This window comes from Notolabrus celidotus, chromosome 13 (assembly GCF_009762535.1).
Source record: "Notolabrus celidotus isolate fNotCel1 chromosome 13, fNotCel1.pri, whole genome shotgun sequence".
Classification (NCBI taxonomy): domain Eukaryota; kingdom Metazoa; phylum Chordata; class Actinopteri; order Labriformes; family Labridae; genus Notolabrus; species Notolabrus celidotus.
In genome coordinates this window covers 31,827,034-31,853,370 of record NC_048284.1, presented here as the reverse complement: position 1 = coordinate 31,853,370, position 26,337 = coordinate 31,827,034, and the positions used below count along the sequence as shown (strand labels likewise).

Sequence of the window (26,337 nt, the reverse complement as noted above, 5' to 3'; positions counted from 1 at the left end):
CAAATAAGGACATGACTGACGTGACTCCCGGTCGGGAACACACAGCCATTGGCTAAGAGGCTCACACTACGTCACACTCTGCCTAGTTGAGTTCCGCATTACCAATATGGCTGCTGCCGTCGATTTGCTTCAAAACAGCTCTCAGGAACAGATGGGTGACGTCACGGATACTACGTCCATATTTTATACAGTCTATGTGTAAACTCCACAAACACTGACACGTTCAGCTGAAGGTCTCCAGTTTACAGGGTCACTTTTAAAACCGGAACACCGGGAGAGACACATTCACGGTGGGCTGAGAGAAGACTACTGTTACAAGCTGCTAAATCAAGAGAATCACAGCTTCTTCTTTTGAAAAGTACACACACATACAAAAAAGATAGAACAAATAAAAACTAATGAAAGAAAGAGAAATCAAGTGAATCACAGATGTGTGTGATGTTATTGTGGACGGCGGGTGGAATAAAAACACTGAGGTTAATCTACCAATCAGACACGTTCAGCATTGCAGGCCCTGCCACCCGAAAGTCCCGGGGCCTTTGAAAAGTACTACCCCCCTAGCAGGGGCTTTTTAGGGGGGAGATGATCTACCCCTGAACTAAATTTAGACCCTGGGTCCACCGGTCGAAACGCATGTAGTTCCTCTGGTCGAAAAAAACACCTAATCAATAACACAATAGGAAGTGTTCGAGGATCACCCCTGATCACTCTAGGGACTCAGTGAGGACTGTGTGAGCTCACCCTGCAGTGACGCCGAGCTGTTGCTGGGGGGCGCTGTGCTGCTGTCATCCAGTTCATCCAGGTACAGTCTGTAGTGATGTCCACTGTCGTCTTCATACTCCACGTTCTCATCATCGCTGTCCACCTCTGGAGCCACATACACCACCTCGAATTCTATCTGTCCCCGCTGACACACACACACACACACACACACACACACACACACACACACACACACACACACACACACACACACACACACACACACACACACACACACACACACACACACACACACACACACAGAGAAGCATGCAGAGACACAGTGAGCACAGAGGAGGAACAGAGGAGGAACAGTGTGTGTAGGTTTGATGTTGTCGTTCTGTCCGGTGTTACCTGCTGGGACAGGATGGTCACAGCCTCCTTGTGTTTGGCGTCTCGTAGGTTGATGCTGTTGACGGCGAGGATGGCGTCGCCCACAGTGCAGACCGCCACATCTGTCTGCAGGCTGACTGGGGTGAATCTCTGAGATCAGGATGGGAACTCCGTGCTCTTTCCCCCCCTGGTGGAAGAGTCGAGAATCAGTTGACCAAAAACAATCTGAGACCTTCAGTGACAGAAACCAGACCTTTGATCCGTCGTGGACCACGCTGCAAATGTTTCAGTCTGTCTTAAAGCTGTGACGAAATGTTTTTATCTTTTTAATATTTGGAGCAAAACAACAAGCTGAGTATAAACTCAAGAATTAATCCTGAAATAGAGTAGAGGTGGAGTTCACTTCTTGCTGCTGAAATGCATCCAAACATGTGTTCGGCTTTATTGAGATCTACAGAGAATCTGAGAGAGGCTTTCAAGACCGCTTTAAAGCCTCTGTAAGCATGACTTTGAATATTCAAAATTCATATAGAATATTAAAATGTAATGTGCCTTTAAGCATCAACAAAAATCGGAGAAAAAACTGTTAAAAAACAGCTTATTTTCCAGTTCAGAGCATTTCTCAGGACTGTGTGGGCGTGGCCTAACTCTTTGATTGACAGGTCAAGAGAGAGTTCACAGCCTGCATGTTTGAGCGGTCTGACTCTGAATCTAAAGACATCAAAACTCCAGAGTATGAAAATTATTCATTTACAATGGTCTCTGAGTGCTGAGTCACAAAATACCTCAGAATCAGGAGCAGAGGAGGCTGAAGTACAGTATGTGCACGCAGAGGAGCTTGGCTCCGGGTGTCAGACGGAGCTGTTTGTCTAAACTCTGAGCTGTTTGGGGAAAGTTAGTGAACTGGTCCTGGGGAAAGTTAGTGAACTGGACCTGGGGATTGTTAGTGAACCGGTCCTGGGGATAGTTAGTGGACCAGTCCTGGGGAAAGTTAGTGAACTGGACCTGGGAATTGTTAGTGAACCGGTCCTGGGGAAAGTTAGTGGACCAGTCCTGGGGAAAGTTAGTGAACTGGTCCTAGGGATACTTTAGTGAACCGGTCCTGGGGAAAGTTAGTGGACCAGTCCTGGGGAAAGTTAGTGAACTGGTCCTAGGGATACTTAGTGAAGCGGTTCTGGGGATACTTAGTGAAGCGGACCTGGGGATAGTTAGTGAACCGGACCTGGGGATAGTTAGTGAACTGGACCTGGGGATAGTTAGTGAACCGGTCCTGGGGAAATGAGCAGAACATATGCGGGATTGCTTTAGCCACTCGGCTCAACTCAACCGCGTCCCAAAGTTTCCTCAAATCCACCGCAGGTAGAAAATAGAAGAATGACAACAAGCTGTCACCTTCAGCGGTGGATGTGCAGACAGGGACACACGAGCACAGCGGTGCAGTTTCTTGCATTTCCCCGTTGTGGGACGAGTAAAGGAATCTCTTATCTCATGAAAGATCAGAGAGATAGCTACACAGACAGATTACAGGCAGTACGGGATTAGAAAACAAGCTAACAGTAGGCCAAAGCGACACACAGAGGAGTTCGGATGTGTGCACGTGACTCAGTGATTCATTTATGATTGATTAGATATTTATGTCATCATAAATATCAGTTAGCCCCGCCCACTTTAACCTAGCGTAAGAACGTTATCAAAAACTGAATATGCTTAAAAAATGGATTAGAGTTCAGATCTAATATTTAAATATATATAACAGTATGTACATGTGACTATGAATATCATAGTTAAAAGGTTTGTTTTGATTTGGGTTACCAGAGGCTTTAAGAAAAGAGAGGCACAGTGAGCTCTTACTGTGATGGAGATCCCCAGCCCCTCATGGTCCTCTTTGACCAGCGCCACCTTCCTGATGGGTCCAACTCCCTGCGTCTTCTTCAGCATGTCTGGATCCTGTGGAGACGTTTAAACACGTCTCAACAAACTCAGCAGAAATACAAGGACTTAACGCTTTGACCAGCTGTGTCGTCCAACACTCACGTGTCCCACAGGGGAGGGCAGGGGTTTCTTTGGGTCATTGCGTCCTCGACACGCCCTGATGACGGTCTTGTGGCGGTGCAGGTGGATCTCAGCCTCCAGCTGGTTCCACAGTTTGTCGTGAGCTGGTCCCTTCATGTCCCGACCCAGCAGCTGGATCTGCTGCACCCTGAAACACACACCCAAACAATCTGCTGTCAGAGCAGGTGACAGGTAGTCCGCCTTGGTCTTACCCGTGATTAATCTGAGTGCTACAAGTAAACATTAAACTCATGTTTGTTGATTTGGAGATTATTATTCCAAACTTGAAATGACTCATATTTCATGTACAAGCTTTTGAGACCTCTAGATCCTGTTTCATGACTTTTTTCTGATACAACTAGATACATGCTATGCATGGATACTCCTCCAGGGGGCAGAGTGGCACACTTAAACTTTGAGGTTGTCAAACTGTGACATAAACTTTGAGTTTTTATGAGTTTTTTTCCTACTTTGAAAAAGATAAAGAGAGGAGAAACATTGGTTGTATCGCTGATACTTCAAGAAGAATAGAAACCGGACTGAGATTACATAAAATGAACTTTTATGATGAAACAAAAAATCTGTGTCAGAGTAGATAGCACAGTGGCTGGGAAGTGCAGTGCAAATTTACAAAGGATGAAACACCTTTACAAAGTTGGAGACAAATTACAAAATTACATTACCAAAGACTTTTATCAAGGCCAAAGCAAATTTACAAAATCAGATACATTTTTAAAGAGACTGAACATCCTGAAGTCCTGAACCAAAATTACAAACAACAGATTCTGATTGAAAAGGAACGTACCAAATACAGGAAGTGATCAGGAAGTGATCGAGTGAGATGAAATGACTGTGGTTACGTTACTGTAATGCCTGTTCTACATGTGCACTGCAGAATGATGTGAAGGCTGGCTTGACAGCAGTCCGTTTCTCTCTACCAAAACTTTCCGTCAGAATCTGTCGTTTGTTGTTTTGTTTCTGTTAAAAATGTTCCATCTCTTTAAAAGAGTTTCTGATTTTGTAAAAATGTTTTCTTAAAAGTAAGTTTGTTTTGTTCTTGGTTAAAGTGTTTTAATGTCATTTTGTTTTATAAAATGTAAAAATGTTTGAAACTTAAATGTGTCTCCAACTTTGTAAAAGTGTTTCATCCTTTGTAAATTTGCACTGCTCTTCCCAGCCACCGTTAGACAGAGAAGGTAAATAAGGTGACTTCTTCTCCTTGAATGTTGCTGCAGCGACAAGCGCACTGGACACACAGTCGGTTCACGGCACTCTGAAATGCATCTGCATCTTTGATGACAAGGAGCTGATCCAAACTTACTAAATGTGTCTGATGCAGAGCTTTTCATAGTAATAGCGCCAAAAACGTCAAACGTCGATATTAAACAGACGTCCCCCGGTCGTGTCTTTGTCACTAACACACACCGGGGGTAAAAATCATCAATGAAGAGTAGACAGATGCATGGAGGTGAGGAGAGCTGGTTCATAAAGCACACCTGCTGCAGGTAGAGACCAAGCTAACACTGACCTGAAATAATAACTGAGCCTGTCACAGGAAGTCTCGTTTCGCCATGAAAAAATGTGTCGTTGACGAACATTTATCATCATAATATCTTTCCTTTTTTTTTTTTAAAGTTATATTTTTGGCCTTTTTGCCTTTTATTTGATAGGACAGCTGAAGAGAGACAGGAAATGTGGGGAGTAGAGAGCGGGGGAAGACATGCAGGAGATGGTTGACCGGCCAGGGATCGAACCGGCAACCCCTGCGCCGAGGACTGTAGCCTCTGTATGTGGGGCGCTTAGACCGCTAGGCCACCAGCACCCCTCCTCATAATATCTTCAATGAAATTAAGACTGATTTGTAACTTAACTTGTGTCGGTGATTGGTTTCATCACAGAGATGTAAGGTTCATCTTAACTAGTAGACCGTAACGTCCAAACTAACCACTGTATGTCACAGATATGACGTTTGCACATGCAGAAGTTATTACGTTGTTATCTTTCGTGCCTGATCGTCTCTGAACTGACCAACAGCTGAAACAAACTTCAGCCATGTGCTGCTACAGTCGCAGAACAACAATAAAAGGTATGTCAATCTTGATAAAGTGTCATAATAAGGTGATAACTACAGCCTAAAGCCTTTATCTACAGTGTCTATAATAACACTGACATCGAGTGGTGAAATTATCAACTACAACATATGTTAATACTCTACATACATATTTTTTCCAAAGGATGTAATCTATTGCGGATAACACGTTGCCGATGTAATCTAGCTGGGAGAACCCTCTGTATCTCCTCATCTTCCAGATCATCCCACCTTTCAAAACAACGCACCATGGCAACCTGTACTCTACGGAGTAGTGATGTGTCAGTCGCGAACGATCCGGCTCTAAGAGCCGGCTCTTTGAAGTGAACGACGGGAGTTATTGTTTTTTTTTCAAGTCTTTTTCTGTTAAAGCCTCACTTGATTGGTCAAGAAATGGTGGCGTCTTGATCAATTACGTGTCTACACTGAGCAGAACGGGGAGGGGAGGGGTCAGAGACACACACAGCACAGTGAGCACACCAACAGGAGGGAGACGAGAGGGAGAACATGTGCAACAGAGAACGCACTGGAAAGGTGAGAAAACGAGTGACTGCAGAAAACACAGAAAACTTTAGACACATTTAAAAGGCATAGACTGTTTAAGTGTAGACTGTGTAAAGTGAAAGTGTCATCAATCAGGCTCCACAAAAAACCTGCAAAGGCACATTAGAAGTGTCTGTGAAGGTTCTCAGTCATCCAGGTCATGGACATTAGAACTGTTTCTCCATCAGTGCAATAAGTGAAGAATAAAGACAGTGAAGGAAACCTGCTGTTAATGAAGGTGGTTAAAAGTTTATAAATAATAAACATACAATCAGAGATTGGATCTTTTTGTCTAATTGTGATGAGTCTTGTTTTTGTACTTTATAATTTAATTTCTGTAACACTCTGCTCCGTGTTGAGAATATAAATAAAGCCTTTTAAATTATACACATTTGATATAATGTATGTTTTTTATATTAGTAATTCATTTTACATATAATTTTACATTGTTTTAGGTAATACAGTCATTCAAACAAGAAAAAATCTGAGGAGCCACTTGGGAGCCGAAAGAGCCGGCTCTCTGTAGTGAGCCGAGCCAAAAGAACCGGCTCTCTAAACAGAGCCGGTATTCCCATCACTACTACGGAGGACTTTACACCTACTAGGAGTTAAGTGTAAGAATTAAGATGTAACTTAGGCTGACAATGGAAATATTTCAGCTGGTGCAACGACCGAAAGGTTAGTAGAGTGTAAACTTCATCCTAAATGAGAAATTACCTTCAAACTAGGCTACGCGGGTACTGGATCAGACTGAATCAACATCGATCAGCACTAAAGCCCATGTATGCATCAGTACCGGTATCAGAACTTAAAAATCAGGATCACTCTATCCATAACGCAAATATTAAATTGTAAAACAAAAATGTAAATGTTTATCACTCACTGTAAAAAATAAAATGTGTGTGTGCAGTCTCTTTATGGCCCACCAGGGGGCGTGGCCTTGTCTCATCCAAGACACTTCAAAAACCTGACAACAGTCTGCGTCTTTGGGATCAGCCTACCTGAGCATGAAGAGTTTGTGTGAACTGGGTGTGTTCAGTCCAACAAACCCTTCAAGAACAGGAGGTTCTCTTGCTGTGTGGTGTGAGCTCGGCCTCCTCACCTGCCAGCCAGCTCCTTGTCCAGGTATTTGGCAGCCAGTCTGGCTCCATACACCTCAGCCTGCAGTACCGCCATGTGCCTGCGGAGGGCCTCGTTCTCTTTCCTGTACAGTCTCACTTCAGCCTCCAGACGTGCCTCGGCTAACTTCTTCTTCTTGCCGGCCTCCAGCTCCTGTTCCTGGAACAAACACGAGACGTGTGAACACGACAAAACGAGAGGACGCCTCCATCACGAACATCCGTTTGACTAAAGATTCTTCTCTCTGATTTCAAACCTGAGTGATGTTTTCTTCTTGGTTTCTCTTTCCTGCAGCATTTTATTAAGCTGATAATCGAATGCTTCAATAAACAGAGTAACTCATGCACTTCACGAAAAATTTCCAGGTCTACTTAAACCCTTTCTGTGCCATTATCCTCTGTTTCTTAAACACTTAGTATCCTGCTACAGGTTCAGACAATATAAACATATAGAGAGAGGGGTTAGGTGGTGACAGATACATATATCATATGATTATACGACTACATGCTCATGCACTGATCAATGACATGCATTTAACCAACATGCGGACACTGACACTGGGTGAGACCAAGGTGATTCCCTAAATAGTTTATCTCACCAGAGGAAATATTAAGTTTCATTCACTGGATGCTTTTCAAATTGGGAAGTACAAGTGTTCACAGACTGTGAAAACAAAGCGTTTAGAGCTCCCTCTAGTGGCTGATTGCAGTACAGGTCATAAAGCCCGCCTCCCTCATGTTAGCAGATGGAACATGGGTCAAAGTAGAGATAATTCAAATACATGCAAATATTTATTGCCATGCTTCCTGTCAGACTACCTGTTTGACCTCCACTTTGGTTTAATAAGCCTCTAAAGAAAATATCTAACTGCTGCAGCACAAACTGGATAAATTAAAAAATTAAAAAATTGGAGCGGTCTGAAAAAAAAAGGGATCTCTGGAAGCGAGTGATTCTCCAAAAGTAAAGCGTCTCATTCGCAAATATCTGAGTACAATAAACATTCAAAAACAAGTTAATTTACAAGATAAATAAAGCTCATTTCACTCTTTAGACTAATACTGTGTCTGAGATCAGACACTCATTCACTCATCCATACCCTGGACTTAGAGAGCTCTCTTTACAGGACTTTACAGAGAGCTCTTGAGATTATAGAAACACTACGATCGGTCTCACAGGACACCAATCATGATGTCATGGCTGTAAAACACCTCTAACATGCAGCTCATCATTGGCCAGGATCAATAATAGAGAACATTATGAATTTCAGTCATTAATAATAATATTCTGAGTGTATTTTGAAAACTACAGGCTTCATAATGCCTCTTCAGAGACCATTAAGAGATATCTCTGAGCCTACAGTGCCTCGGCTTTCACATTATTGATCAACAGGCTTGCCCACAACAACTGCACATGTGACATTAATAATGCAGATTGAAATGTTTGAGCTGTCAGAGTCAGAGTCAGAAGCAGTGTTAGATTTTGGCTGCTATTTTTAGATTGAGTCTTAGTCTTTAGATGAAAATACCTGTTAGTTACAGTCACATTTTAGTCTTTTCAGCCCTTTATAGTTTTAGTCTAGTTTTAGTCGACGAAAACTCAAAACATTTTAGTCTTTGATTTTTGCCGAAACATCTTCACTCTTTAAATAATTCATGTAGTGGATCAGATATCGGTATCAGGGTTGTACCAAGTTTTAAAATCGTCAACATTTCACTCCTTTAACACTTTTGCTTGTGTAATATCTTAAGTTAAATAATTCAGCCTGTCAGTGGGACTGTATTTTGATTTTCTTGATTCACAAAAATGCCATGAAAGGGCTGTATTGCACATTTACGACGGTCCTTGAATGTACCTGCAGTGACAGGCACACTAGACAGTCAGTCAGTTCACGGCACTCTGAAATGCATCTGCATCTTTGATGACTATGAGTTTATCAAAACTCACTGAAGGTGTCTGATGTTTCACCAAACTGGATTAAATCAAGCTCTAGATTTTTACGGTGATGACAGCAACAACAGGAAACATCAAATATAAAACAGACGTCCCCCGGTTATGTCTTTGTCACTACTCCACACCGGGGGTAAAAATCCTCAATGAAAACAGATGATCCATGAACAGATCCAAACAATCCCTGCATTGTCTGTCACACTCCATCATCTCATCTCATACTGTCTCTCTGACTGCTGATGACATTATAATGCATATTACATTATATTATATAATTATTATTGTTATATTATACTATGTTATATTACATTATTATTGTTTACTGCAACTTGCAGTCATTAAATACCCACATTTATTTATTATATTGCTTAATCTGCCATTACAAACCATAATCACACCATGTCAACTTGTCACTACTGAATCATTTTTAATACTGCCTTTAATTACTTTGGTTTAATCAATTTGTAACATTTGTATGTATCTAAATTGTATTCTATCTTTATTTATCTATTTTTATTTTTGCTTATTTTATTTTACTAATTGGAACTTTTTTCTTGATTGTACTTATGTCTGGGTTGTCAATTCAGTTGCAACATCAATGAAGGGTTGATGATGTTCATAAGGTGTTCCTCTGAAGTCAGCTTTTTGGTAGATTTATATTTTTTACTTGCAGCCATGAAAATCTTCAGAAGGTGTGTGTCCCTTTAACGGACTGTCTAAATTAAATGTTTGTGCTTTCAGGGTCACCAAAATAAATGAAAGTACACACTTTAAGTATACACTGGTGTTAGTAAAGGCTGATTTATACTTCTGCATCTCCCCTACGCAGCAGGGGCTGACACGGGACATGAGCCCCACATACTTGTGCGTCGATGTGTCCGTGTCACGCAGCAATTCTCCTCCGAAACGCTTGAGGGCAGTGTGGTCTCTCTGATAGCCGGTCTCCTCCTTCCGGTCCTGCTACGATCTCTGTTTACTTTTCCACAGAGTTTCAGAGCGTGTTATGTTAATCTACAGCTGATACATGTTGCTGTTTATCATACAGACATGATTACATGAAGAATAGAGAGGAGGAGATGAAATACACGGCCGATGAGCGGGGATCCAGGAAGTGCTGTAAATGCAGGAAATAAAAGCCTCCAAAAGGACCAATCAGAGGGCTTGTAGTTTGCGTCGATTCTACATGTAGTTAGAGGTGCGCATCAGCTACGTGCGTAGGCCTCTGTGTAGGTACGGGAGCTACGCGAACCTCTGGCAGTGGCTACGCCGTTGATTCGACGCAGAAGTATAAATCAGGCTTAAGAAGTAAAAGAGTCCTCTCTACAGATGCCTGTTAGTGCACTAGTTGCGTTAGGTGAAACCCCCTGAATACACACACACACACACACACACACTCATACACACTTACACACACTTACACACACTTACACACACACTCACACTTACCATGTGATCCATTGTTGGTGCAGGCTTAGAGGGAGAGGAGAAGAGGAAGAGCAGAAAGAAGTCACAGATTAGAAAGAGGATCATTTTTTAGGAGGCAGCAGAGTTAGTGAGCAGAATAAACTCAGCAGGAACGATGAAGAGCGACATCATCGTCAGGGCGGGAAGAAAAAAAGAGCCGCTGGAGGCAGGGAACCAATCAGAGAGCAGGAGGTCAAAGTGAAGCAGCAGCGTACATCCTGTCCATCACTGACACACGCTACTGCTTCATGTGCATTTTAACTTGTGAGGAAACAGGAGGACAAAGAAGTGGTGTGAAAATATGAATCTGGAAATGAATTGAATAATGAAAGGAAAGAGGAATCAATAACTCTGTGTGCTCCCTCGAGGAACAGCAAAAACTTCAAGACGACATTAAGGAAATAAGGAGTCAGAATAAAGAAAAGACGTTATATGTTGGAAATTAGATTTACTTATACCTAGGCCAAACGACTGCTCCACAGAAACTGATCATTAAATCAGTTGCAGACGTTTTAACGGTTGACAATAAGTCGGTTATACATCATAAGGTCGTTTTAAAAAGCTAAGCTGCTGAGGAGCGAGCCCCCTCACGTTCTAACGTTCTCCTCTGAGAGCTACGTACGCAACACAGCAACCAGGAAGTGACGGGTGAACAAACTTTGCTCAAACATAGCCTAGCTTAAATGTACTTACACTCTATTATTGCTCTGGGCGTTGCACCAACTGAGATAGTTCCAACGTTAGCATAAATTACAACTTAAATTTAACTCCTCGCTCTGAGTCAGTGGAATGACTCTGATCATAACCCACACTGTCGTTTTCCACAAGTGGAGATAATAACCGTTAAGTTGCTGTTTGTTGATTAAGGAGTTAAGATTAGCGGTTAGCTTGTTTGATTAGTTTGGACGTTACAGTCTACTACTTAAAGGTGACATATCACGCTTTTTTCATCAATATATATTGGTCTAAGAGGTCCCCAAAACATGTCTTTAAAGTTTATGCTCAAAAAAACACTTTGAAATCAGATTTTGGCATGCCTGAAAAACCCTCTTCTTCAGTCCTCCTCAGAACACTCTGTTTTCTCTCTGACCACGCCCCCTCAGGAAGTGGATGTGCCTCGGCTGTCTAGCACGTTGATCTAATGTTAACATGTTGGCTGAATATACACGGCTGCTCAGAGATCACGTTACTTCAACCCTCTGAATCTGATCCAGAATCTGATCCTGATGGAGAGGCGCCTGTAGCAGGACCTTTCTGAAGGATTGGTCACAGATTTAGTGTTTCTTGTTGTTTTATTTATCAGTATGTCGACGTGTGTCTTGGTACACAGCTACGAACATGTAGCTATGTGGCTATGCTAACTAGCGCTAGCACTTATCCATGATAAATAAAAATCATCCACTATATCTTCAAATCTGCAGACGTGGGGAGTAAAACCGACCTCTGCCAGAAAGGCAGCAGGACCTTTCTGAAGGATTGGTCACAGATTCTGTGTTTCTTGTTGTTTTATTTATCAGTATGTCGACGTGTGTCTTGGTACACAGCTACAGCTACAGCTATGAACATGTAGCTATGTGGCTCTGTTAATTAGCGCTAGCACTTATCCATGACAAATACAAATCATCCACTAGATCTTCAAATCTGCAGACGTGGGGAGTAAAACCGACCTTTGTGTTTATTAAGACAGCCTACAACTAGCATGCCTCCCTCCTAAGCTCCTTGTTAGCACACGTGTGCAGGTAATGAAAAATGGAGGGGGGATTCAGTATTATTTTATACAGTCTATGGGCTGAACAAGCTCCGAGCTCTGACTCCGTGACAGACCGGATATTGTTGTTACGTAACAAAAACACGGAAGTCTGAAACGGCTCGTTTCACACACATTTACAGAAAGGTGGAGAAATCAGAACAGGGGCAGAATGGATTCTTTTGTAGACATGCCAGGGACACATATTTCAGGTAGAGAACCATTAAAAAGTCCATTTTGCATGATATGTCACCTTTAAGATGAACCTTACGTCTCCGTGGTGAAACCAAACAACGACACAACTTAAGTTACAAACTAACTAGTTTCAACGTCTGGTTAACTGATGACTTTACACCCTTTACTTAGGACCCAACTTACGCAGAGCTGGTGCAACAGGCTGCAGTAGAATCCCTCCTTCCTTGCCCTCAGAGAAAAGGACCGCCTACTCAGACTACAACAGGAGCATGGTGGTAAACTGTAAAACTGTCTTCAGTCTTCAGTCCCTCACTTTAAAACCTTTCCTCTAGACTAGGGATGCACCGAAAATTCGGCCACCGAAAATGGCCAAAAAGTGCATTTTTGGTTTTCGGCCGAAATACTTTTATCACCGGCCGAAACAGAATGTTGTCTGTATGTCTGCATCCGTTCTTCCTTTAACTGCAGCACTAAAGCGTCTTCTAAGCAAAGAGGTTGAGACGGACCACGGAGTGAAAACAATGAAAAGTTCACTCTTAGAGCCTGCCAGCACACGTTCCACTTAGGGATGGGAATTTACAGTAATCCTTGTACTCGATTACTCGAATTTCCTAATGAACTATTACTCCAGTACTCGCAATTATTATTTTTTTAACCATAAACAAAAATAAATAAATAAAAGTCCGTGGGACACGGACCTACCAGACCAGAGTTGTAGTAAGTTCTGCTGTCTTTTCTTCAGACATCTCTTCCACTCTCGTAGTTGTTGTTCTCTGTGATGGTAGCTTGTACTCCGGCTCGACTAACGTGATCAGCTCTTTGAAGCCTTCTCCTTCCACAAAACTTAAATGGGAGCATATCTCCAGTTACCATTTTGGTTATCATCAGGCTAATCTTCTCTGCTCTGGTTTCATCACAACGACGTGTGCTAACAGGGCGAGCAAAAGACGTGGTGTGAGACTGCCTGTTATCTGTCTCCACTGTTTTCTCCTTGTGATTTCAGCGTATGTGGTTAATCATCAAACTAGCGTTTCTATGGTATGTAAGTTTAACGCCACATATCTTACACTGCACATTAACTTCATCGTTTTTTTCGAAGTACTTCCAGACATTCATTTTTATAATTGACATGTCTCAGGTGTCGCAGACGGTTCTGTGTTTGTTGTGCTTTTGCTTTCGGTTGAATAGCGTGTCCCTAGAGAGTTGCCGTAGCTGCCGTAAAACAGTTGTTTTTGCTGAAATCTGACTCGGTGTGTTCTAAAGCTGAAGCCGAGGCCGGAGAAGTCAAACGTTTATATCCCGTTAATCATTTTCCTACCTAGTATATTCAGTTAGGTGAAAACAAAAAGCACATTGTCACAAATGTGTTCAAGTTATGTTGCCAGGTGCGCGAGTAACAAAATGCTATTCGAATAATGGGGTCAACTGCGAGTACTCGAGTAATTGTACCCATCCCTAGTTTCACTGAGATCTATTCAGATCCTCTGCACTTCATCGTGACTGTACTTGATCCGTGTTATAAAGATCATTACTTGGATGTGTGAATAAAGCAGCGCGCAGGAGAAGTGATCCAGGCCGCGATGGATGCAGAGAATTCGCTTGGAGACGGAGAAGCGCACAGGAGAAGGAGAACAGAGGGCAGAAAAAAGGACTCTCTGAACCAGATGAGGGGCATGCATCCTCTTTGTCTGATATGTTCAATGAGATCCTTGATTTTAGTGAGGTTAATACACACAGTCAGAGACATAAGTGCAATGGTAGGGAAGACTGGGGACAGTTGTAACATTTTTGACATTTCAGTCTATAACTTTGAGCGTGTGCAGAGTGAGTCAGGTGATTCCTAACTTGTTCCTGATTGGAGCAAGTGCAATCATTACAACTGTCCCCGGTCTCCCTACTAATAATTGGCATAATCGTTTCTTTCGGTGTTTCAGTTTTCGGCCTTGGTTTCCTCATTTTCGGTTTTCGGATTCAGCCAAGAATTTTCATTTCAGAGCATCCCTACTCTAGACCTCTTCATCTTTCTCTCTCTTCCTCTTGTATTAAAAGGTCAGTGGACAGAGCAGAGACCGGGACAGAGAGTGGGGAGTGGTATGAGGTAGAGGGGCCGCAGGTAGGACTCGAACCTGGGCCACCCACTTGAGGACTATGGCCTCTGTATATGGGGCGTGTGCCTGAACCACGAGGCCAAACCAGCACCCACGTAAATTAAGATTTGGTTTTGGTTTCATAGCAAACATAGTCGTTAGTTGCAGCCCTGAGAATATAAAAAAATATATGTATCCATATATGTATATATCTAAATATATACCAATAAACACTTATATCTTCAATAATATATTGGTTCAAAAAATGGTTTGGGTCTGAATAGCTATTTCATCTATCAGCACTCACTGGGTCTCATTCATGAAACGTGAGTAAATCTGTGTGTAGATTTGCACATAAAAGCTCACGCTACTGAAACTCTACTCCGGATTCATGAACGGCGCGGGAAACTCAGATTTGAACGTAAACACGTGTGTAAGATCGTGAATGCCAACCCATCGTAGATTGACAGCACACTCCCGGTGATCATCAATTAGCATAAATCCCGCCCATGAATAGCAAATAACCACCATATAAGACACAGACCTGTGCATCTGGTCGGCCTGCCCTGCAATCAAGGGGCAAGGAAAGAAGGATAGAGAGCGAAAAAAGAACTTCTCTGAGGCGGAGATTGAAATGATTTTGGGCAAATTGGAATGTGGGAAGCACATTTTATGTTCTATGGATATAAAATGTTAAGTCTCTACATATAAAACACATGCATTTATATAGAAGACTACATTCTTACCGACAAGCCAGCCGTCTCTCACAGCTCCATTCTCCATTCGTTGAGCAACACACAGTTTGCATCACATATCAGCTGCACATTCACGGAATGAAAGTTTTTCTGGTTTATGTACTCAAATGCATCATCAGATGGAGCCTTGATGCGTATGTGTGTGCAGTCTATGGCACCGATGACATTTGGCAGGTTTGCCAGCGCGCTAAACCCCCCCTTTACCTCGATTTGCCGTTGTGCTCCATGGGGGAATTGAATGTGCCTTAATTCAATAATGCCGGCAAGTACTGCCGGTAAAACGCGGCTCATTGATGGCTGGGAGATTCCAGATCTATCTGCCATCTCCCGCTTGAAGGTCCCTGTGGCTAAGAATCCCAGCACAGAGAGCGCCTGCAAACGTGTGGGTATGGTGTAGGGCTGTCAACGAATATTCTAAATTCGAATATATATTTGAATATTAAAAATAACGGAGATTCGATTATGAAAATTAATATTTGATTGTGGAAAAAAACACATCAGCGGCTGCTTTGCATGACGGGTCAGGGACAGGTCACAGGAGTCACACATGCACAGCGTGAAGCAGACGGCAGAGAGAAATCTTTCCCTCCCCGGATCCTCAGTGCGCTCTGAACGCATCTTATCCTCCGCTGGGAACATAGTGAATAAAAAGAGATCTGGCCTCTTCACATGTGGACTGTCTTGTGTTTCTGGCAAATAACCTGTCAGGTCTAAGACCCTACATTGACAGTGGACTAAAAGAGCCCGACAATCAGTGACACTGGGATAAAATGCAGTTTTTCCTCTTTTTTTTTATACAAGCGCCAAGAATGTAAGTGGACTACTTTTTCATTTTTAACTTTAACTTCAATTAATGTTAATAATATTTGCTTCAACCACTGAATGAAGCCTGCCTATATTAGGGACAAGAGTCGGGACCTTTAATTGCTCGCACAAGTCTTGTTCAGCATCATAGACTGTTCTGCACTCACTCGCATTACGCACAGAGAGGGGAGGGGGGCGGGCGAGCGAGAGGTCTCCGGTCTTAAAAGTGTTACGGTATAGACCATTAGGTCATTTACTTGTTTTGTAATGTGTAGGTATGTTTTAGGAATGTTAAATCTGAAATAAATATACATATACAAGTAGTTATGTCTCCTTGTATTAGTTTGTCCACCTGTTATTGACATAATGCGCAAATATAGATATTCCAATGGTTCGAACCTATGGGTTTTTTTAGAGTGAATATTCGAATGTCATTTTGGAGCAATTTTGACAGCCCTAGTATGGTGTGGCTTCTTTTAGTTGGCCTTGTCAGATTAGGCTCCAGTTAGTCCGTGTGGTTTTTAACAAGTAGTTCACATTCTAAATAAACCTAATCTAGATCTCAAAGCTTTAATTGCCAACTTGTAAAAATATGTTATATACATATTTTAATATTTTGTCATGTTTAAATTACGTGTCTCAAAGGCACCTGAATATTGTGTACATAACAGAGAGCAGTACGTATTAAAAATGTAATTTCCAACAGTGACCAGCAGTATTTATGTGTATTCCTACATTTACACAAGCGCTACACACAGTCAGGAGCAGGTGTAGATTTTGAGAGTAGTTACTCACAGATCAGAACTACTAAAAGATTGATGAATGCAGAAATCCGCGTAAATTCCTGCTGCACACGGTTTACACATGAATGAGACCCAGTGTACGGGGGGTGAATTTTTTATAACTGACTTGTTGACAGGCAGCGAAAAGGCTAACAGCCCGCCTCTAGCTCGACAGATGTTAGGTTAAGTTCAGCATTTCCAAAATGGCCCCCACCAACTATCGGCTTCAGGAACACACTACGTCCATTTATTATAGTCCTTGTTCACAAGCTTACAACGGTTTACGTCTACGCCTCTCACAGTGTCCTCATACGAACTGTCCAGCCGCTTTAACGTCCTGTCTCTCTACAATCTCGTCAGATGAACCTCCTCAAACGTTCTCTGTGAAAGGTCGTGGACAGAGCTCATCCTCTTACCAGTTTGTCTTTGATGGCGTCCGAGTCCTCGTCCTGGCCCTGCTTGGCGTGGAGCTGCAGCTGCAGAGCGTGCAGCTGCAGGAGCTGGTCGTGCACCTCCCGCTCCAGCACCGCCCGTTCAGCCTTCACATCAGTCAGCTCGGAGCGCAGGTCCACCAGCTGAGCCTGCAGGGACGAAGAGGATGGGGAGAAGAGGACACATTAGATCAGAGAGAACAGAGAGAAGACGGAGCAGGGCCTCCGACTACCACGTGAGGCCAGACGTCACATTACTGCTGGAATAAACACAACAAAGACAGACAGATGGACTTTAAAGATTTCAAACCAAACACTTTTGTCTGTTTCAAATGGTGTTAGGAAGACCTCTCAGTCTGGTGGTCACTCTGATGTGTCCTTTCAAAATAAAAGCCAAACAAAATTTAAGAATTTGCAACAATTCTGGATATTTCCAATCAGAGATTTTGAACAAATCTGTTTCCACTGACTCATTATAGTTCAGACTAATAGTGGACAAGCTCTTAATGTAATCCAGCCGATCACAGCTTGATCTGATGTGTAAATTTAGACTAGCAGCTAGTGGAAATAAGAATTTAAAAAAAAGCAATAATTCTGGATATTTTCAATCAGATTATGAACACAATCCCAATTTCCACTGAATAGCCTTTCACTTTTAGTCTGAACTATAATGAGTCAGTGGAAACTGAAATTCTTTGTTTATGATATCTGACTGAAAATATCCAGAATTCTCATTCTATTTTCTATTTTGTTTTGCTTTTACTTTGGTTTTTTTTATACATTTCATTTGGGGGGGCTTTGTTTGCCTTTTGATAGGACAGCTGAAGAGAGACAGGAAGTGTGGGGAGCAGAGAGGGGGGAAGACATGCAGGACATGGTTGAGGCCAGGGGTCAAACCGGCAACCTCTGTGGGTGCATCTCAAAGCTCTAAACTGCAGTCTCCTCGCTCCTCGCTCCTCGGTCGAACCGGAAGTACTTACTGACGCGCCATTTTAACTTGCGTCCCAAAGCTCTAAACGCTGCTGGAGGAGAGAGGAGCGAGGAGCGAGGAGACTGATCCGAGGAGGGATAATCGAGGAAACACGAGAGCAGACTTTGCGGAAGTCTTTTCTCTGACAGACACGCCCCCTTATCGAATATCACTCACCGATTGGACGCTGCAGCGGCTCGGACTTAACCGAAACTTAACATCAGCTGAGTTTAATAACAGAGAAAAGACGGACCTTAAGACAGTCATTAAGGGTGCCCTGAAACAGATCATAAACATCCGTCAGTTTCTAAACAGTCTGTGTGTGATGAGCTGAGATTAAAAAGTGTTTGATATGAATTTTAAAAACAAAATACTGATCGCAAAATCATAAATTCAATATAACAGAGGATGGATTATGATCTGATTGTTTTTGTCAGATTCACTGTCTAATGAAATAGAGTAATAGAGTCTAACATCATTGATAGAATATATATCAATGATCAGTTCTTCCTCCTGTTAGTTTCCCCATTTCTTCTCGTTTTCTTCATGAAGGGAAGTCTGACAGTAAAGTTTGTCTGTTAGTAAAAACACTTGTTATATTTCCTGTCAGGTTAATAAAGTTTCATACGAGGCTGATCATTAATGAGCACAGGGTTTGAAAAGAGTTGCATGGTTTCTATTTTCCCTTAAAGTAATAAATAGTTTAATAATGAGGCATTTTACCAGTGAATCGATCCGTGATGCTTTAGGACAGAATAAACAGAGAGCTGATTCTCTTCATGTGCAGTTGTGTGTTAAACATGTAAACACAGAGACAGAGCTCTGTTACTGTTTATATTGATCAGAGTTATTACAGTGAACATGTGTGCAGACACAAACAGCTGTTAAAGTCGTCATCACAAACCGACGTCGCTTCACGTGACGCTCTGGAGGAGAGGACGTCTCATTTCTCTAAATACAAATCTCCTCTCTCCTCTCTCCTCTGGTTTCATTTCCTCGCATCTCTGGTGGGCGGGACTAAGACGCGAGGAAGAGACGCGAGAGTGGACCTTTAGAGCTTTGAGATGCACCCTATAGCGAGGACTATAGCCTCTGTATGACCCCTTTTCGACCAAGGCAGTTTCAGGTCCGTTTTGTAGCCGGCGCTCAATTCCTAACCGTTTTTTCGTGTTTCGACTGCGACAGAACCGGCTCCTGGCTGAGAAAACCGGTTCCAGAGCGGCTCACACTCTTTGCTGGTCTAGAACCACGAACCGCTTACGTCAGGGGCAAGAGTGTAGGAGCGGGGTTGCTGTGATCAAAAACACAAACCAAGCGTGTTTCCACCATTGTCCTGCAGCAAAAAAATAAAACAGACTAGTGGATTCCAAGGCAAAGCATTGGTCTGCCAAGGAGACAAGCTGCCATTGTCCGCCATCGTTGTTGTTATGAGGGAAAGTTCACGCTAGTGCTGCCGGGAAAAGCGGTCACGTAAATCCAACGTCATAACGTGACTCTTCCAAGGGCTCGAGCGGGCGGAAAAACAAACGGGTGCCATGTTGGTTCACGAGGTGAACCAGCTCCAAACCAGCGCGAGCACCAGCCCCGGTTCGCGTTGGTTGAAAAGAGACCATGTGGAGCGCTTAGACTGCTAGGCCCACAGTGCCCCATGGCTTTTATTTTGAAAGGACACATCAGAATGTCAATTTCTTGCCGTAAAAAACAAACCACTGACCTGATCCCTTCCGGGTCACTTCCTGTATTTGGTACATTCCTTTTCCGGTTGAATCTGTCGTTTGTAATTTTGTTTCTGGTAAAAATGTTCCGTCTCTTTAAAAGTGTTTCTGATTTTGTAAATTTGTTTTCTTAAATGTAAATTTGTTTTGTTCCTGAAAAAAGTGTTTTAATGTCATTTTGTTTTATAAAATGTTAATCCGTCTCCAGCTCTGTAAAAGTGTTTCATCCTTTGTAAATTTGCATTGCACTTCCCAGCCAACCGTACAACAGAGCTCACTACAGAAGTTCTGGTTCAAAATATGAAAGAAATAAAGTTATATTAAGTCAACCTAAACCAGAGCTGCACTGTAATAAAAGTCACCTTGTTCCTCCACAGCCACTGATCAGGGTTTTATGTGTCTTATGTGTGTTTATCATCCATCAGTTTTTTTATGGACAGGAAACAGGATCTGTTTTACTGCCAAAGAAAGTCTTCAGTCTGTTCTTAAGAGGGAGGACTACATGTTTGATATAAATGCTCAGAGAGGAGACAGCTGAGTGGGCGTACTCAGAATCAGAACATTTTGAGCGTGTAAATGAAGTCTACATAACGTGAGCCAGTCCTGTGTCTCTGCAGAGAAATGTGGTTTCACTGGTATCTTCAGGGACGGGGATGATAATCCGGTTCTGTTTGACATGTAGACCACGCTGTCTCTGAAACTGTAGCTGTGCCGTCTCAGAACACTTCTCTGTAATCTCTCAATGTGTTCAAAGTCCAGTCCCATCTTACAGACAGGACTCAGTCTGATCTCATCTTAATCCACCATGAACAGAGCACTTTGCAGCATTTAGCAAGTTACAGTGGCAAGGACAAACTTCCTTTAACAGGCAGAAACCTCCAGCAGGACCAGACTCATGTTAGACACACATCTGCTGAGACTGAGTTGGAGAGAGGGATAGAGGGAGAGAGGGAGAGAGGGATAGAGGGAGATGAATAGAGAGAGAGAGAGAGAGAGAGAGAGAGAGAGAGAGAGAGAGATGATAGCGAAGCGGGCCCTTTGTGTCTTGAACAAGGGTGCATCTCTGTCTGCCCCCTGGTGACTGGCTGCAGTATAGGTCAGAAGCAGTCACACTTTAAAAAATAAATACACGTCGTACGAATGTTTCTCACATCCGTATGCTGTGGTGATATGTAGTTAGTATCTGAGTGTTTTGTGTTCAAGGCCTCTTTTTTACTGAAAAGTTTCTTTTTCGTTAGTTATTAGAGTTTAAAAAACGAGGTTTTACTTCCTGGTTTCCTTTGATTCACAGCCGCCGTAGAGGGAAACTTCAAAGCACACAGCGTCTTGTGACACTACGCTGTAGGGCGGAGCTCGTCACAGTGGCTTCACAGACTCTGGCTGCAGAATGGCGGTGCCCAGGAGAGGGATTTTTTGGCTTCAGAACCGTACAACGGGAAGAGGCGGAGCAACGCTGTCCATTTTTATTTACAGTCTATGGTCTTGAAAGGTGCTATATAAATAAACCTATTACTATTATTATTACTTCTTCTTCTTCTTCTTATTATTATTATTATTATTAATATTAGTAGTAGTAGCAGTAGTAGTATACTATTTTATTATTATTATTATTATTTATTTTTATTTGTATTATTATTATCATTATTTCTTCATTTTCTTCTTATTATTGTTACCATCATAATTATCATTTCTCATTATTCTTATTCTTTTTATTATTATAATTATTTAATTATTATTATCATTATCATTTTATTATTATTATTTATTTTTTGAATAATTATTATTACTTTTATTATTAACTATTTTTATTATTATCATTATTATTATTAATTATCATTATTACTATTATAATTTTATCATAATTTATTAATTGTTATTATTATTATTATTATTATTATTATTATTATTATTATTATCATCATTATTATTATCATCGTTATTATTATCATTATTATAATTATTAGTTTTATCATTATTAGTATTATTATCACTATTATTATTTAAATAAGATAAGTAATTGAGACCAAGTTGAGGTTGAGCAATTAATCACATTTCGACACCAAATACGATTTTCTCGTTCTAAATCATGAAAACTAGTTAATCAAGATTAAACGATTACTGGGCCGCCTGCCGTGTTGGACTTGTTTTGTCCTTTGTGGTGCGTGCCCTCCCTCCTTCCCTTCCTAGCTGAGCCTATGCTCTACCCCCCAAACAGCTCTCACTCCAACAGGTATTGAGAGTGCTGCCTGAGGGCTCATAGTCTTCATCATCGGGAGCTCAGATCCCTGCTCTGCAAGTTTGGGAGTTTGAGGAAGTAATGGATGCTGCAAAGCGTCGTCTAGCTTTCACATGTTGTGCAACAGCAGAACAAACCAAGAGGGAGAGAGGGAGAAGAGGAAGAGGAGCAGATGTGTGTTAGTGACGCAGAGGGAGGCTTGAGGAGTAATGAGTGTTATGATGGCTTGAAGGCAGGACTTTTGCAGGCTTAAGGTGTTTCGACCAAGAGTTCCAGGGTCTTTTTACCCTGAACTAAAAGCTTCCTGTGCCCCCACTGTTGTCTGCGTTTTGACCACGGGCTGAAGTCTTGGGTAGATTGTGCAAATCAGGCCAGTGACGTATGGAGGAAAAAAAGTAAATGCACTACACCACCAGACCAGTAGAGGGCAGTAACACAAAGATGAATGCCATTCATCACAGATAACACCATAGAAGCAGACATACAGGCAGGTATCTTAATGAGCAACACAACAATTAGCCTGTTAGCATGAAGAGACTCAGCTGGCGCTGTTTTAGATGGTGCTATATTTCATCACAGATGGATTCACTGAATCAACACGTGAGAGGAGATAAGCGCGAGTAGCAAAGACGTTTCAACACGCCTTTAAAATCCTTTTTAACTAAAAAAGCCGTGGCAGAGATCGGCTGGTGTCTTGGTTTAAACAGCGACCCTGTTAACTGCCGACTTTCAGCCAGATGCATCCCTCATAAAGGATCATTAAATATCTGATAAGGATGTTGAATCTTGAAACTCCCTCTGTGTTTCAACAGCTGTGTAAACTCCACAAACACTGACACGTTCAGCTGAAGGTCTCCAGTTTACAGGGTCACTTTTAAAACCGTAACACCGGGAGAGACACATTCACGGTGGGCTGAGAGAAGACTACTGTTACAAGCTGCTAAATCAAGAGAATCACAGCTTCTTCTTTTGAAAAGTACACACACATACAAAAAAGATAGAACAAATAAAAACTAATGAAAGAAAGAGAAATCAAGTGAATCACAGATGTGTGTGATGTTATTGTGGACGAAAGGTGGAATAAAAACACTGCGGTTAATCTACCAATCAGACACGTTCAGCACAAGCGTAAACCTCCGGTCTCAAACTATGAAGCCCACAGGGAAGTGTTATAAACTGCAATACATCGAGAATCCGCTTGAAGCTGGCTGCAGAAACCACATACGCACCCATTCAAAAAAGACGATCTTTGCAGCATTAATAAACATGTTTACAGCCTGGTTCAAAAAACAGCTTGGCCCTACAACGCTAATCTCTCTATCGGCACACACTGTACGGGGGGTAAATTTTCTTCTAACGTGACGGTTCAGAAGATATTAACATTACGAGTTTTTGCCCAAATAAGGACATGGCTGACTTGACTCCTGGTCAGGAACACATAGCTGTTGGCTGAGAGGCTCACACTACGTCACACTCTGCCTAGTTGAGTTCCGCATTTCCAATATGGCTGCCGCCGTCGATTGGCTTCAAAACAGCTCTCAGGAACAGATGGGTGACGTCACGGATACTACGTCCATATTTTATAAAGTCTATGGTTCAGCATTTCAGGCCCTGGCCCCCGAAAGTCCCGGAACCTTTGGAAAGTACAACCCCCCTAGCAGAGGCTTTTTTTGGGGGGGGGGGGAGTAACTACCCCTGAACTAAATTTAGACCCTGGGTCCACCGGTCGAAATGCATGTAGTTCCGGGGGAAAGTTCCTCTGGTCGAAAAATGCCTTTAGATGAAAATAAAGGGTCTGATGCTCACACCCCACCCCCCCCACCCAACACACACACAGACACACACACACACAGAGAGAGAGACAGAGAGAGAGAGAGAGAGAGGAATGTGAATAGCAGGTGCCATACGCAGGAGGGGGGGGGAGGACAGAATTCTAGGTCACCTGCCAACATGGCAGAAAGGTGTTATTTACACAGGTAAATACAGACACTCCTACATTAAGATAAGTCAGGGAGGGTTTTATGATGTTTAGTTATTATTCTGTTAGGTTACACTGACTCTGTGTTTACAGTCAGAGCACTTCTTCATAGATTTAAGCTCAGATATCTTATAAAGTCCAGTTCTCAGTCAGGTAAAGGTGAATGAATGATATTTATAAATCACTGGTGTAGTGATTCAGACTAACCTTCAGATTGCAGTATGTTTAGTGGTTCAGATGAATAGATAAGAAGTGGATCTGGGTCTCACCTCCAGTTTATGGTTGAGCTGGAACACCGTCTGCGCTTTGTGGCACAGCTGAGCAAAGCACGAGCTCAGGTTCGTCATCTTCTGCCGGCCCTCGTAGGTGATGTCCACCTGGTCCGGGTCTATCTCCCCCAGCAGTAGATCCACGTCTACGAAGGCCTTATCGAACTCCTTCTCCAGCACCTCCAGCCAGCGGAACATGGACATCCCGGGAGCCAGGCCTGAGCCCGGGCCCGCAGGGGAGCATCCAGCCGAGGCGGACATCACTGGTGATCCCACTGTGATTAAACCTCTTTACGCGAAACACCGCGATGCCACACACTCACCAGGTGATTCCACTGTGAAGGGTTAGGGCGGAGAGGAGTCTGACGGCTGTTGTTGTCTGATTACAGAAACCAGGAAGTCCCACAGTAGACTTCCGATCGGATCTGACAGCAGCTACTACTGTCTGCCCGCTGCAGGGAGAAGCAGTCGATCGCAGAGTCACAACGTCACTGTTTCTCCTCCTCTGTTCATGTTTTCCTTTCTGTCATAGAATGTATTGTAAATGTAATGACATTGTAAGGTACATTTCATATTTACAAATGTAAAATGAAAAAATGCATCCCCTATTTCCCTGTTTATGTACAAGAACTAAAACTATACTTTAAAACAATAGCAAAAAAAAGTAATGAAACATAAAACATAGACCTTTTAATGAGTTTCTTTGGAGGATTTTCATCTTAGGATCTGAAATATTCCATATATATATTTTTATATATTAACATGAGTTATATCTCCCATTCATGTTTTTGTTTTATTTTTTCTTCTTGTCTCTTTTATTTATTAGAGTATTTTGATTTGTTTTGAGCACATGTCTGTAGTGTTTGTCATTGTATTATTTACAAATGTTCAATAAAAAGTTAAAAAGAAAAGTCATCTTTTCTGTGATCACTTTGATGACAATGGCCTGCTATTTAGTTATGAATGATTCCTTTGCGTTAAGTCATTCCCTTTTACCAGGGGCGTCACCAGGATCTCTGGGCCCCTGAAAAGATCTCTCAGTGGGCCCCATCACCACAGCCAACCCTACAAAATATAACATTGCTGCTATAATACTGGTTTATTTGCATTAAAACTATCCTGGTTAACTGACTCAAATCTAAGCTACATATCAATATTATTTTTTTTACAATTTCTCTAAAAGTAACTGCACAATATTGACCTTCAGACTGTCTACCTCTTTAAACAAGACTATTTGAAGCCAAGTGACTTGCTGAATAACAACAAGGGGGCATGATTTGGTATGATCTAACCTCATGAAGTCAAATAAAGCTTTTAGCCTACCGAACCTTTGATGCTGAGTAATTTATGAATATAATAACCTTTTAAATAAAACACAAATATCCTCCAAGGAAGACTCCTGTTGGCTGACTGCTTTGAATCTAAATTGCTAGTATTCGCTAAAGCATTTTAAAACTGTGTAGTTGTGCCCACCATTCTTTTGAAAGAAAGCTGTTAAACGCAGTTTTCCCTCAGCTTTGTTTCTTTGTTTCTTTGTTTCTTTGTTTCTTTGTTTCTTTGTTTCTTTCTTTCTTTCTTTCTTTCTTTCTTTCTTTCTTTCTTTCTTTCACCTTTTTCTCTTTTCTTTTTCTTTTTTGGGGGGAGACATGGTGCTGCAGCATCAATCTCTTTTCACCTGACTGACCACTGACAGATCAATCTAGTCAACAGGAACGGACGGACGAAACCATTCTGTACAATTGGTTTCTGAATGTTTGTTTATTTATTCAGACAATTTTAGTTATAACAAAAGAAAAAAAAAGCGTAGTAGAAAACACATTTTATTTCTGGCCCATTCAGGCCCCCCCTCCACACTTTGGGCCCCAGGTAGTCAGTCTCACTTTTTTCCCCCACTACGACGCCCCTGCCTGTTTCAAGCAAAGATTTCTACTCTGTAATGAAGGCTGTTCCTAAAAGTTTAATTCACTTAATCAACAGTAATTTACAATTCCTATACACACTGAAGATTAAACCTAAATTAGCACTAAATAGTATTGATTTTAAAAATGAAATAAGTACT

General features: G+C 42.0%; 1 protein-coding gene across 1 annotated transcript in view; it reads right to left on the bottom strand.

Annotated features, from left to right (window-relative positions):
• The window catches only part of gopc (golgi-associated PDZ and coiled-coil motif containing), a 28,877-nt gene extending 4,132 nt beyond the window's left edge, over positions 1 to 24,745 (bottom strand). Inside the window, 9 exon segments of the mRNA XM_034699333.1 lie at positions 742 to 907; positions 1,117 to 1,200; positions 1,202 to 1,282; positions 2,947 to 3,042; positions 3,130 to 3,295; positions 6,882 to 7,057; positions 10,292 to 10,315; positions 17,096 to 17,260; positions 24,279 to 24,745. Coding sequence (XP_034555224.1) covers positions 742 to 907; positions 1,117 to 1,200; positions 1,202 to 1,282; positions 2,947 to 3,042; positions 3,130 to 3,295; positions 6,882 to 7,057; positions 10,292 to 10,315; positions 17,096 to 17,260; positions 24,279 to 24,539 — 1,219 coding nt within the window. The 5' untranslated portion in view covers positions 24,540 to 24,745.
• Between the last annotated feature and the right edge of the window lie 1,592 nt (positions 24,746 to 26,337).